The sequence below is a fragment of the Phaethon aethereus genome (genome assembly GCF_964289735.1).
Source record: "Phaethon aethereus genome assembly, chromosome: 10".
In the NCBI taxonomy this organism is placed as follows: Eukaryota; Metazoa; Chordata; class Aves; order Phaethontiformes; family Phaethontidae; genus Phaethon; species Phaethon aethereus.
This window is the reverse complement of record NC_138586.1, coordinates 3,772,683-3,786,864: the sequence shown is the minus strand read 5'-3', so window position 1 is coordinate 3,786,864 and position 14,182 is coordinate 3,772,683. Positions and strand designations below refer to the sequence as shown.

At 40.7% G+C, this 14,182-nt stretch overlaps 1 protein-coding gene across 1 annotated transcript in view; it reads right to left on the bottom strand.

Annotated features, from left to right (window-relative positions):
• Positions 1 to 14,182, bottom strand: part of CAPN6 (calpain 6) — a gene marked incomplete at its 3' end in the record, with an annotated part of 56,190 nt that overhangs the window by 19,809 nt on the left and 22,199 nt on the right. Inside the window, exons 2-4 of the mRNA XM_082003970.1 lie at positions 3,760 to 3,891; positions 3,086 to 3,294; positions 2,517 to 2,709 (exon numbers count right to left, since the gene is read on the bottom strand). Of these exons, the coding sequence (XP_081860096.1) occupies positions 2,517 to 2,709; positions 3,086 to 3,294; positions 3,760 to 3,891 (534 nt within the window). The remainder of the gene's footprint in view (positions 1 to 2,516; positions 2,710 to 3,085; positions 3,295 to 3,759; positions 3,892 to 14,182) is intronic.

Below are 14,182 nucleotides of genomic sequence, written 5' to 3'. Positions count from 1 at the left end.
TCAGGAAAAAAAAAAGAAAAAAGGAAAAGATAAATTTATATAAAATTGTAACTGACAGATGGTCTGGCAACTACAAGACTCTCACCAAGACCTCTTTGCCTTTCACCGACAACAGCTCCTAAAGAATCAGCTCATGTGTTACACCGAGACTGGCTGACATTTCCAATGGGTTTGGGCTTTCTCCAGTTAACTATTTTACTTGCATTTTTCACAACTGAAAGCAAACGAGAGTCCTTGACAGCATGGGAGTCTATACCCTCTCCTGCTGCCTTTATTATCCCCCAGGCTTTTCTTCCTGGTGGGCTGCCTTTTCCACCTCATTCTGAAGGCATTTATTTATTTATTTGAGATATTTAAACATCTATCGTCTGCTCAAATTTCTAAATGGTGAAGCTCAGGGCTATTTTGTAACCCAAGGCAAATGATGACATGTTTGCAAGTCAGCAAGAAGCCACTTGAGTATTAAATATTCTATACCTAGCAAGCTTCATTGTGTGTATAATACATCTATCAAAAAGTGATAAATGCAGACAAGTCAAGCCAAACCAAACCAATAGGAACAGTCCCTGTGTAATCTATGGTTAGAAGTATCCACATTTAATTTGACAGGCAGAAATATAACACCAGGAAGAAGTGAAGGCATTACAACTGTCTAATTAATTGCTTTTTAAAATACAGCTCCCTGTACTTAGCTTATCTCCTCACCATATCCACGTTAAAAAACTGAACTGTGTTGGCATTTGGGAGCAACCTACAATCCCAGAAACAATGTTTACAACAACAATTCACACCAGGAAGTCTGGTCTGCCAGCCTCGTCTGAGCAAATCAGCTGGAATTCTTTCTAAATAAAAAATCAGACCTTGTGAAAAAGGTAAAACAAACACCAAAGTCCTGGAAGAATTTGTTTCTGAGCTGTTGCCTGATGTTGCTGGGAGGAACAGTTCAGGACTCCTGTCCTACCCCAGCTGAGTTCTCAGGTTCAAATTCATCTCCCAGAAGGTACCACGTGGTCCTCTTTGGTACCATGGCACTAGTGCAGGGCAGTGCATGGCCAGGGACAGCTAAACAGATAATGTTTCAGGCACCTCCAAACATGGCTGATTTTCTGTTGTTTTAGACAACCACACAGCTACCATGATACTCGCAAGAATTTCTGAATGAACCAACACTTGGGGATCACAGAATCATTAAGGTTGGAAAAGACCTTTAAGATCATCAAGTCCAACCATCAACCCAACATCACCATGCCCACTAAACCATATCCTGAAGTGCCACGTCTACACGTTTTTTGAATACTTCCTGTGATGATCCAGTGACCCACCAGTTTACTGTGGATTTAGGACTTACAGTACAGGTATGAAATAGTTAAGTGCTACAGTAACATCATCTTCATTTCACAGACAGGAAAATTAAAGCAAAGTTTTAAAGTGATTTAACTAAGTCCACATAAGATTAGCCTTAGCTAAGGTCTTAAATTGGAAGCAGAGAGTATGGGAGTAAGATGCTGAAGTGCACCTAGATGCCAACCCTGCAATGTCCAGAGAATGATCCGTTTCCTGAAGGCTGGACTTCAAAAATCATTTAAAAGCAATCTTCTAGGAAGTATTCAGGTGGCAGTTTGTTAGCCCTCTACGTGCGGTAACAGCTTCAGACAAGGTGAGAATTTCAGTGCTACCCAGTCATGGCCTGACACTGCAGACTTTGATGGAAGGCGAGTTAAGCCTAGTTGTCACTGGTTTCCCTCCATGGGAAGGGGCTGTGCAAGGCCCTTGTCTGCCTGTGGTTTGTGAAGTATATAACAAGCACCCTTTGGGAGCTGCTACTCATCTGCCTTCTAGCGCCTCAAGCAAATGGAGAGAGGTAAAGCTTCCACAGAAGGCAACCCTGTATCACCCTTGGGGAAGCCATCATCTCTCCAGTGACTAAAGGAACTTCAGGGTCATGGCCTCTTAATGTAGGCACCTGAGTTAGCTGCTTCACATTAGCCAGTGTAGGCAAGTTTTGCTGGTTAATTCTAACGGGAAGTCTTATTAACAAACAGCACTACCTGAATAACCAAGTGAGCTCAGCCTTTCAGCTCAGCTTCTGTGTTACACTGATGAGATCACTGCATCATCACAACCAAAGTCAAGAAGTCTCAGCAGCTCAGTGCCAGCAGAACTGTTTTCTGTAAACAGACTTCCCTAAGAAATTGAGAAATCAAACACTGCCATCTGACCTGTAAATTAGGGCATTCTGGGTGGATTAACCTCAGGTCAATACACAACTGCGACCATCTAGAAAGAATAGCATTTCAGATCCACAGAGAAGTGGCAGCACAAATGACTTTGTGGTTTTGTGATTGTATTTAGTGGCTCACAGAGTTGTACTTGGCTGACAGCATTGCCAACTTGCTAGCTTTTTCCATATGAAGCTTTTCCAAAGCATACAAATGAAGGATATACTCAATAAACTTATACTAATAATGGTATTTTTTCCATAAATTAACTCTTAAAATCCAGCTCTCTATACATACCGTAATGGAACAGCTGATCAACCCGCCTCTTTTATGCACTTTCAGCAAGTCTTCAAACAGCTTCATCTGCTCAGAAATAATCTCACCATATTTGCCCTGTACCAAATCAATAGATTCTGCCACTGCTCCAGTGAAATCCACAATTGCATCTGCAGCGCTACCTCCATCTAGGGCTTCGTAAGATCCAGCCAGCCTGAAGGTAACACAGAATATTCTCAGTCACCAAGTGGCTATTAGAAGTGCTCTAATTTGGCTTGAATGTAGGTAATATGTTTGCGTCTCACCAAAGAAAAAACAGCACAAAACAACACAGCAGATTGCAGATAAACCTTTGCTGGGTTTCTAGGAGTGTAGTGATACTTAAGGCTTTGGGCTGCTGAAGTAGAGTATATTGAACTTTTATGATTCATTTCCGCCACGCAGATTAAAGGAGGAGTTTTTAATCTTTTTTAGGTTCTCTACTAGCAGCAAACCTAAAACCTATGGGAAGTACGATAAGAGTTGAAAGACAAACAGATGGGTAGAAGGGACAGCACTGAGGACTAAAAGGACAACGAACTAGCTCATACTTTGCATAAGCTTTCTCCAATAATGCACTCCAGAATTCATTTTTCACATTGGAACGGCAGTAGATCAACTTCCCATCCATTGTTGGCAGCAGATCATCAACAACCACCTCTGTCCATTCTCCAAAGCACCAGAAACGGAAACGGAAAATTCCAGCATGTTTCTCTGGGTTTTTAGGGTCCCATTCTTGTTCGTTAAAGTCTGGAATCACCTAGAAACCACGCAAGGGAAAGATCACCAAATGCACTATGTTAAGATTCATTCAGAGGGCAGACTGCCCTGGAGCTTGCACTATGCTGGTATTCAGCTTCATGAGCAGTAGATCTTAAATAGATGAAGCAGTGAAAAAAGAGGATGAATTTGGTAGAGTCAAATACAGTCCCACTTCAAAGAATCATCTAGGAAAGTAAAATTCAAATTGATCTGCAGAGAAAGACAAACAGAACCTATTGCACTCTCTGGCTTTGCTACATCTCTTCTTTGGTGCTCAATGGGACTGTGGAGTGAGAAGGTCTCATAACATGAACAATGAACTTCTAAAGAAATGGAATATTTGAATCCACTAAAATTCTCATCAGAGGCACATAAGTCCTAGAAAGAAAAACACTGGCTGATAGGCAGGGAAAAAACCAAAGTCATTAGCTTTATCACATGCACAAACACATTTATCACCTACCTGCTGCCAGAGGGTCTTCCTCAGAGCCAAGCAGGAGCATGCAGCCACAAACCAGCAGTTCCCCAAGATGCCCTGGTGTAAGTCATGGGAGCTGATTCCATTCACAAACAGGTGTGGGTCTTCACACAGGTCCTAACAAAGCAAACCAGAGATTACTGGACACTCCACTCCAGAAATGATCACAGCATCCTTCCAGATATTCTTCTCCACACTTGTTCTGCATCACATTCCCATTGAAGCGTGGAGTTTCTATACCAGGAAGTTCAAAAGCCTTCTGGCACCAAGTATATTTGAAAGTCAGGGTATATAGGATTATTTAAGTTTTTAAAAGTACATTGTGTTGCCCTATCTAAACATCAGGATTTGCCTCCCCCCACTCCCCCCCCAGCTGAAGGTGGTCTTTGAGGACTGGAATGAATTCAACATTGGGAAGATTTATTTGGCATTGGGGCAGTTAATAAACTGAAAGTAAGTGAAAGGAGGAGGAAGCATTATGGGGAAAGGCTTTGACAAAACAGTAAAGAAAAGCAGCAGGAAGTGATGCTACTGACAGCAGAACTCTAAGCTCCTCTTCCTTCATTGCTACTCCCTTGGCTGACATACTGGAAACCCTCCTCCTGCAACTGCATGAGTTACTGCAATGAATCCTGCCACTGAGCACCAAAGGCGGCAGAGAATACACATCTGTGAGTGAAATATGCCTCATTCTCTGGGTCTCATCCTTCTCATTTATCTGGCTCTTATTAGAGCCACTCATTCTTCCTCTCCCATTGCTTTCCTGGCTCCATCTCTATTTACATGCAGATTCTAACCAAAGCATAGTTGGGTCTTCCTGTGATGACTCCCTGCTCCTCACTAGCTTGCCCCTTGCTGCATCTTTATAGCCTGCAGAACAAGGCACTAAAAGGAGCACCCCTAAGTATCATTGAACATGGGAAAGCCACAGGAATACATTTTGCAGCAGTATTGTGTTTGTCACCAAGAAATCCTTGGTAGACAATGTTCTGCTGAACGGATATGTATGTGGCCTCATAGTCCCAGAGAGAACCTCCCAAGCAACACTTCAGAAAACTGGTAATCTGACTGGTAATTGATACAGAACTGGTAATTGATATGGAACTAGTAATTGATACGGAACCTACCTGTTTCGATCCAGTGATTGCTTATGACACAGTATGAGAATAACCCTGTATTTCAACATCTTGGGAAAGAAATGATCTTATATCCAGGTATTAGAAACGTAGAATAAATAACTCCCTCTTGCCTCAAAGTGGCAGGAGACCCCAAATTTACTGTAGTCTTTCCAGTTTGTTATCAGCAGCAGAATAAGGAGCTGTGCTCCTTACCTCATGGATTCTCATCACCCTTTGATAATTATAGATGATGATCACAAAATACCAAGATTGCAATCCAAGCCTGGCTACGCATCACGGGCATGTCAAAACCTCTCAGTCATTTCTAGTTTGTTTTTCCTTTGATGGGACTGTGACAAATCAGTGCCAGCTGAACTTACGTTGAGAGAAAAGAACCACCTCGGTGCTGAGTTGAAAGCCTATATTCCTGGGCTGGTTTAGCAGATGGCAGCCTGAAGTCAGCTCACTGTATATAATGCATGGAGTTGCTGTTGTTTTCTTTAAGAAAATTATAGTTTTGGCATGAGATTTTTATCATTAAATAACAATTTGTAGAAATTTTAAATGCCTCTTGTGAAACAAGTAACTGATCATTATATGACACTGTTCTTCTGTCAGTATTTCTTATATGTGTCTTCACTTAGAGAAATTTCAAAGCTTATTAACAGACCTTAATAAAATTCTGAATAACAAATGGTGCCTACGCGGAACATTGACCATGTACAAGATACTCCTCTGCATCATGGACAGATTAATTCCATCTGCCCGTATGCTCTGATATAGGATGGCAACAAGAACTTCAGGTTAGCACTTCAGCTGATGTAAGTTGCCCAGTCACTCAGTTGCCTGTTGCAGGGGTTGACATCAGTTGACTACTTGGCCTTCATGGTGGTAGCACACATTCCAAACCCAGCTTGGGTAGACTCAAGTTCCATATTCTATTTCCATGCACCTCTGGCAGTAATAATTTCTGGTTTGTTTTTCCCCTTTCAAAATGTTATTTTGTTAGCGTAATAAACAAGGGATAAATTGAGTCTTCAGGCTTAATATTGCCCAAACTTTTCTATGACTAGAGGAAGGCAAAACTTTCATTGGTTTTGCAAGAAATTAAGCACTACCATGTACTGCAAATATCTTCTGTTATTTGGTTTGCTTTGCTAAAAATAACCACATTAAACTGTCATTTTTTAATTGAAGTGTGTCTCGCATCTCACACAGTCCTCAGAGAAAAAACAGAGAGCAGCATGTGTCAACTGCCAAAACTTATGGATGAGATTAGCATTTGCTGGCTGCTGAGGTCCAAAACAAACATGGAACAGCAGACCTTAGAAACAGCACCTCCCTGTTTCCACCATAGTCACTAAATTCTTCAGGATCCTGCTCAATAAACCCTTTGTTATTAAACTGCCTAAGAGCCCTGGACTTCTGAGACTAAAGAACAGTGTAAGAAAATGACATTAGCTCTGGTTCTCTTGTCATTAATTACAGCCATTACAACAGCTTCTAAGATGACTGTCACTGTGTGGCTCAGATGACATGCACAATAATACTCAGATGCAAGCTATAGCTAATTTCATCTGTTTGCTCTCTTCTGGGCTTTTTTGCTCTTCACCACTTATGCAGTATAGAAAATTCTAAGGAATACTTTTGTGATGGAATTAGCTATCTAAGCCACACTTCCCCCAACACAGTTAGAAATGTGTTATTTAAATATATTATTCTGCAGTGCTTGTGAGGATCTTTAAGCATTTTTGGTTGCCCCAAGCATGTAAAAAAAATTTTTCTTAAAAATCACTTTTCCAATAATGGTCCCAGCAGTAATAATTTAGGATAGTTGAGAGCCAAGCCAATTACTATCAGAGAAATTATAAGGAAGAGAGACTGACGTGAGATGTGGCCCAGGCACGTCAGGAAACCTGGTGCCTTCTCTCCCTTGCAAACTTAGCACTTAAGCACTTGGGTTCCGAGTCCACTAGAACTACCTCCTTTGCTAACACAGTGTTTTAACCCTAATCCCTTTTCTCAGGATCAGCCTGCATCATCTGTGCTGTAAAAAAAAAAAAGAGAGAGAGAGAGAGAGAGAGAGAGAGAGAGAGAGAGAGAGAGAGAGAAGTATCTTCACAAGTATCTTCACATTTCCAAGAAAAAGTTTAAAGGAGGATACTGGGTCTTATTATATATCATTAACATATAATAGCCACACTATTTCTGATACAACACTGCTAATAAAAGCCGTTGTTGTATTATTTGTGCCCACAGGGATAATTCCACCATCCAAAAATGCAGAGCTCTCCCAGTTCTCCCCTTACGCATGTGCATAATAAAATAAACAACATCTGCAGAGCTATAATTAGGCTGTACAGAGTCTGAAAGTAAGGTAAGAGGTTGCAGGGGCTTATGGTTCTGCTGAAAACCCTGATGCTCTTATTTTCATACCAGACTTTCATTTGCATGACAGAAGTCTATTTGTGTCACCACCTAGCCTTGCTGCACTGCATAGGCTTGAAATATCTGACATTTAGTGTTACTCAGCCACTGATGCTGTGAGAAATAAAGTGGCTCACAAATCCCTTTTTCTGATTTTAATTGGTTCATCTCTTTGCAGTGGAGTAAGTAAATGAACTGGTTAATGAGCAGACTGGGAGAACACTGAGCAGTCTGGAGATGAGAAACTCAGCGTGAGATCACAGGAAAAAACAATGGGAGAGACCTTGACAGGTTAGTCAGTCCCAACACTTGCCTAGTGTCCAAATTGGCTGTCCCTAACCTACTTGTGACTGAAGCTTCTCTAACCTGCATTATCACAGCCCACGAGGGAAAGTCCACATGCTTCCTCCACTGATCAGCAAAGAAGTGCATTACTGAGCTGCTCTACAAGCCCAACACTTCAGCGAACAGAGAGGTCAGTTACTTTTCCTCTCTACAGCAACCCCTTATATAACCTACAAACCTCTAACAAGTCTCTCCCCTCTAATCTTAATAACTGATTCTTCATGTTTTGTACCACTGGCGAAGCGTGGTGCCCAAATCCAGACACTATGCTCTAAATGAGGCTTTAGCAATGCGGAGCAGACCTTGATGCTCTCGCTTACTGAAGCTGCGGTACCATTCTTCTGTCTGTTTCACTTGAACTTCACATATTTAACTTGTGTTCAAGACTGTGATCCACCCTCTAATCCTATTCTATGGACTTGCTGCCTGGTCATTCTTTCTCCCTAACCGAGCCAGAAAGTCGCTTAATACCAAAGCATTGTACTTGGTTGCATTGACGAAGTGATGCTGAATTTCATCCTGTTTATTACATACTATTTTCCCAAGACATCAAGATAAGTTTGAATTCTCAACCCTGTCAACTGGCTTGCAATCGTATCCCAGTCTGTGTCCTACAGCTTCCCGTACATGCCTTTCTGGACTCTCATCCAAATGAAAATACTGAAGAATACCAGACTAGGGAGATTTCTGCAGAACTCCATCGATACAGTGCCAGCTTGAGAGCGCTCCAAGTCATTTATTTCATCAGCTATGCATCCCCATTACAGAAATTTGAATTAATACAAGTTTTCATACTTTGGAGAGACAGATCAGACATTGCCAAAGTTTTATGGAAGCCTAACTATATCAGATCTACTGCTCCTATCTTAGTCACAAGATCTGTTCCACCGTATGGTAGAAGGAAATCAAGCTGGTACATGTTACTGTATATGACACAATACATTTTTATAATACATTCTATACCACCAGACTAACAATGATCTGCTTAGGTCTGATAAATTGCAGTCAAGATACAAAAATGTTTGGACTGTAGTAAAAATATGAAAGATGGCAACTTAACTTTTCCTTGCTACAACATATCTTCCTTAGGAAATCTCAAAACAATGTGAACCATGGGAGACAACAAACATCCATTTCACTGGAGCTATGAAATGGTTTGTATGTTGCCCTGTCATGAGTCCCTAATTAAAAAAAAAAAACAAACAAACAAAACACCAAGAGAGAGAAAGGATGGGTTTTATTTGAGACCAGAAGCACCAGAGAAAAGCACAGGAGACAACTGATTAACTATATGCATTAACTTCAGATTGCTGTGGCTACTTTGAATCTTTGAGTCATTTAGCTAAAAGAAAAAGTTCCCCTCAGCTCTGAAGACTCATCTCTTGGCATAAGTATTACGAATATACATGAACTAAAAAATATGCAATATTGGTTATAAATAGGGAGAAAGACATTCAAATGATAAATTAATTAGCTATGTGTCTTCACAGACATTAACTGAAGCTACACTGTAAAACATTATGAGACATCTCTGTTGTCTGAGAAAAAGGAAAGCTTATTTTTTAATGGATTAGGGTCTGCCAGGTGGCTCAGATAGAAAAACAAAGATTCAGGGAAAGGGAAGAAGAAAAAAGCAACAATTATGTTTGCGACTAAGATTTTCAAAGGATTCAGTAGCATTTAGAGCTTACTTTCTTCAGCACCCTTTAAAGAACCCAGCCCTAACATGAAAAATAATCTACCTTTGCCTGCACACAACACCTACAGAGACAGGCATTTTCTTTGGTTCTGTCAGACTGATCTACTTAAGCCCAGTACACCCACCATTCCCTTAAATTATGTCAGAATTATGAGAACTCTTTCCATTTTCTTCTCTTCTCCCACCCTCATACCGAGTCTACTCCTATAGACAGTGAGGTCAACGTAGGGAAGCAAGGGGAAGGACAATTCTTTCTGAATATGGATGGAAAAATTCAGCTTTGGCTACAGCTAACTATGAACCAACCTCATCTAAAGGAAGGTATCAAAGACAGCACTTATTTTGAGGTTGTGTAGTTGAAGAAGTAGAAGAGGTTGTCTATCCTATAATAAATCCCAGCTGTGCTGGCATGTTTGTAGAAACCCTCTCCAGATCAGGCTGTTTGTCAAGGCAATTGCAATTAGCCCTAAAAAAGATAACTGAGTCCAACTGTGCTAGATTCTTCAATCATACAAAAAGCCTTTTGCAACCCTGTTATGCCTGAAAAAACTCTACCTATGGAGTGAAAAAAGAGGAGCCTTAAGTTACAATCATACCCTGTGGTATAGCTCTAACCCCTCAGAGGACAGTTCTCAGAGAAACATCCATCAAAAGAAAACCAGGGTCAGATATGCTGACATCAGGAAGTGACCATCATCAGTGCTGCTATACCACGTAAATCAACAAAAGCACGATTTAGCCCACAGGTTTCTGTCTGTACACCCTGAGCTCAGGATGTGTAATTCCTCCGTAAACAACATGCCCATTGACCAGCAACATCAGTTCCTGAGAGCAAGATAATGCCCAATATTGCTTAAAAAAGAAACCCAACTGTACATATGCAAGGGGAAGAGTATGCCAGTTTGCTCCTGCCCTGTGTAAAGAAAACTTATTTGGGGATTGAGAAATGCTTCTTCCCCCTCCTCCCTCTCCAATAAATCCTCTTACAAAACCAAATGCATCACAGGCACTTTTATAGTGTTCTTTTTTTCCATTTTCAGTTTGGGGCTAGTGGTGACTAATACTCAGTGAAGGCCATGGGTATCAGCCTTACCCTGCCTACAGGACACATGTATTTGGGGAGGATCCGAATCAATGTTTTGGAAGAAAAAAAAAAAAAAAACCTAAACATTGGGCAACATGGTGTGTATCTTGGCTACCTCTAGATTTCACCTGACCCTTGGAGCAAGCACTACAGCTGCTCTCATCCAGAATGCTGACAGTTGCTGGAAAGGGTACAAATGCTGTGCCGTAGGGCTGACCTTTTCCTCAACTTCAGTAACAAAGTGTTTACTGAAGCTCTTAGAGTCCTCTGCCACTTCATCCCAGAAATCACTCAGGACTATGGTGAAAGACTTTCTGTTCTCCCAGGACCCTCTTAGAAGTGTATCATGCCATCTCTTGCAGCACTATCTTAGTTTGTGATGCTTTAGATCAACATTCTACAGAACTGCAGCACATTTGTAATACTTTGTTTTCAGAGAAAAGTCGTCTTGTTTGAAGACAACATTTTTTCCTCACTGAACTTACCAGACAACAGCCTTTTTCTCCTCCCTTCTCCCCATAGTTACCTGTTCCCTTCTCTAAATTCAGTACTACAATTTGTGTTATTTTTCCTCGTGAGCAGCAATCAGAGATGCCATTCTTAGGACTAGATTCACCTCAGGAAACAGTCTTGTTCTCTCAGCTAGGTGTCTACACTCCCCTGTTCTTTCAAAGGGCAATTTACAGTCATTACCTTGCCACCTCTCTTAAAACCTAGAATACAACTATTTTAGAGGTTATTTTATGTGAAATTTTTAAAAAGTATTAACTGGTGATCTGAAGTTAAAATTTCCCAAATATTATTGTTGGTTTAGTGAACACAGACACTGAGCAGTCTGAGATGACTTTTGGTTGGTTAATGTTACCACCTTTTCTGGAATATCTTGTTTCTTCCACATCTCACTCACAATTCCAGTCTCTATGGAATTTCATTCTCTGCCACACCAAAGCTGCTATAAGTTTGACATAATCTGGGGAGAATAATTTAATCAAAGCATCATTTTAATTGGCTAAAAATTTATATATTTCAATTTCTTGAAAAAAGTAATTGTTTTCCATCAGAAAAGACACCATTTTTGGGCCACTAACCCAAAGTTTTCTTGTAAAATGCTTTTACACGGATTTACTGTGATTTTGAGATAGTGATGCTCCATGAAAAACAGGTAGATATAATAGATATATTACTTAAGGCTAGACAATATTCAACACTTACTACTGTGAGCATAGACATCAAAAGAGCTTTTGTTGGATGAGCTGCCCACCAGCAGGAATAAGGACATTACAAATTTGTTCCTTCGTATTTAATAAAATCAATCATGAATGAGTTCAAAATCACTATATTTGAATGTGTATGACAGCAAGGGGATACACAGCATACGGGGAAGGACCCCAGACAAGCCAGACTCATCACACATGAGCAGTTAGTCTGCACGTGTGCTGTAATGGTTGACTTGGGAGTGTTACTTAGCAAGTCGTAACCACTCAAAACAGGCTGCCAGCAGTCCAGGCATCTCAGACCACATGCCCTTTTTTCTCCAGTGGAAAGGGAAGAAATTGAGGGCATTTTCAAGAAAAACTGAATGTACAGTTCTTTTGAGAAACAGGTGGTATAAGCCAGCTAAATCTACTTCTGCGAAGAGCAATCTACCAAAGCAGTGGAAATGTCTCTGCATTAAATGCAAGTAACAGAGGGATGGCCAAGTTTGAAGACTCAGTTTAGAGCGACTTCCTGACATCACTTCCAGGCACACACTAATGTGCTTGAGGTCAGACATGGGCTATAAGTCCACTCATAGCTCAGACTAAAAGGCCACCCACCATCTAGCTATGTTTTTTTAATGCTTCCTCAAAACATGTTTTTGAATCAAGTTCTTGAACTAGTTTCCTAAGATGGGAAGTAAAAACAATAAGAAAAGGAGGTTGGAAAACTTCACGCACAATTTTTCACAACACTGAAGTATTCGGCACTTGGATTGCTGCGGAATAAACAATTCCCAGGTCTGTATGCCTGACTGTTCACCTCTGGCTGGGGAGGCAGCTATTTTCTTTGCCTGATAATAAGCATCATTTTGGCTCAGAAGCCATGACCTTTCTAGGCTTGTCCTAACTGACATTATGCTGTGTCTCAAGGGGCTGGTAACTGATGTAGACTGAATTTTTCATTGCTGCCTTTTATGAGGAGGGGAATATGCCGTTTACAAAAGAATGTTAGGTAGATTTAAGCAAAGTCACCCCTTTTTTCCGTTATCACATTATGGTGGTTTTTTGTTATTACATAGGGCATCGTGTGGCAAAAACAAAGTCAGGTCATCTAAGAAACATTGGAGTGAAAATTCAGATTAAGCTGGAGGTGATTTGTTTTAGTTGAAAGGAGATATTTCTTCCTTGGCCAATGGCAATACACAGACTTTAAAGATTAAAAAGTGTTAAGTCCAAACCACAACATTAAAGAGCATAAGCCTCTTTAGCAACAAATTCCTCCTTTCCCCATCCCTTTTCCAGCAGGGTTTGGTTTCAGCCTAGATTCTGATATCTACTAATTGCGGCATTTATCTCAGATACTTTCTTGAAGATAAAAATCCTTTATCTTCTTCTCCCAGCCTCCTCATCTTTTTCAGACAGCACCTTGAGGTGTTCTTCCCCACCTATTTGCTTAAAGCAAAAAAACCCTTAATGCCTGGGATAACAGTGCACGAAGTAGCCATTGTAACCTCCCAGATACAGTTTTGGATTTGTGATATATGCCACGCCATTCTGTACTATAGGTTTGCCTCAAAATAAAAACAGGAACTGTAAACTTGTATATCAAATCCTGATCATAAGACGCAAGCCTCTTTAACTATCAGATGACTTGTAATATATAAAATTTTGGATTTTGAAATTAATTTTTTTTAAATAGAAATTTTGTACTAGCCAGCACAACCCAACTCTTCTGAGCCTACTTTTTCTGAGCCTACATAAGTCAAAGTCAATGGAGTCTCTCAGTTCCAACAGGACACGGGTCAGACTCTTAAATTCCAATCTGGACATTCTTTCTGGCAAAGATCAGCCTAAGATCACATAAAACAGACAGCATTCGCCTTTTAGCAATACAGAGATATGCCCAATACCTTGCAGAGAACCATAGGGCTTTAACGCCATCAGAACTTTATCAGATCTCTCATCTACAAGCTCTAGAAAAAAGCCTTCCCATCAGGCTACTCCTTGAGCCTTCTGGTATAGCTCACTCCTTCCACTCGTTGCCCAGACTGGGTGAGAGCTGCAGACAGGAGAGTAACACCAGCGTCTAGTACTGTCTGGGTGCTAGCAGTTGTCAGGGCAGCAAAGTGTTATGAAGTGAGGATAAATGCCAGCACCCATCACAGTGGTCAAAAAAGTCACCAATGTTGCCAGCTGCAGCCAACGAGAGTAATACAGAAAATGCTGCTAAGGAGCAAAACACCTGTGACCAGGGAAGAGAGAGAACCCAAAATATGTGATGCCAGTTTGACAGTCTGAACAACCAACCACCTTCTCATTTTAAGGAATCTCACTGCTTGCCTAGGAGTTCACATTCTGAGCTATGAAAAAATGTTGCATCAAAAGTGACACAGCAGCATTCGTTTTGCTTCTGAATGATAAAAGCACTTTTATGACTCAGCCAAATCAGTGGATCATCTCTCATAAATTCACAGAAACTATCAGAAAGAATTTTATTTACAGATCTTGAAAATAAACAGCAGCTTCTATTTCTAAA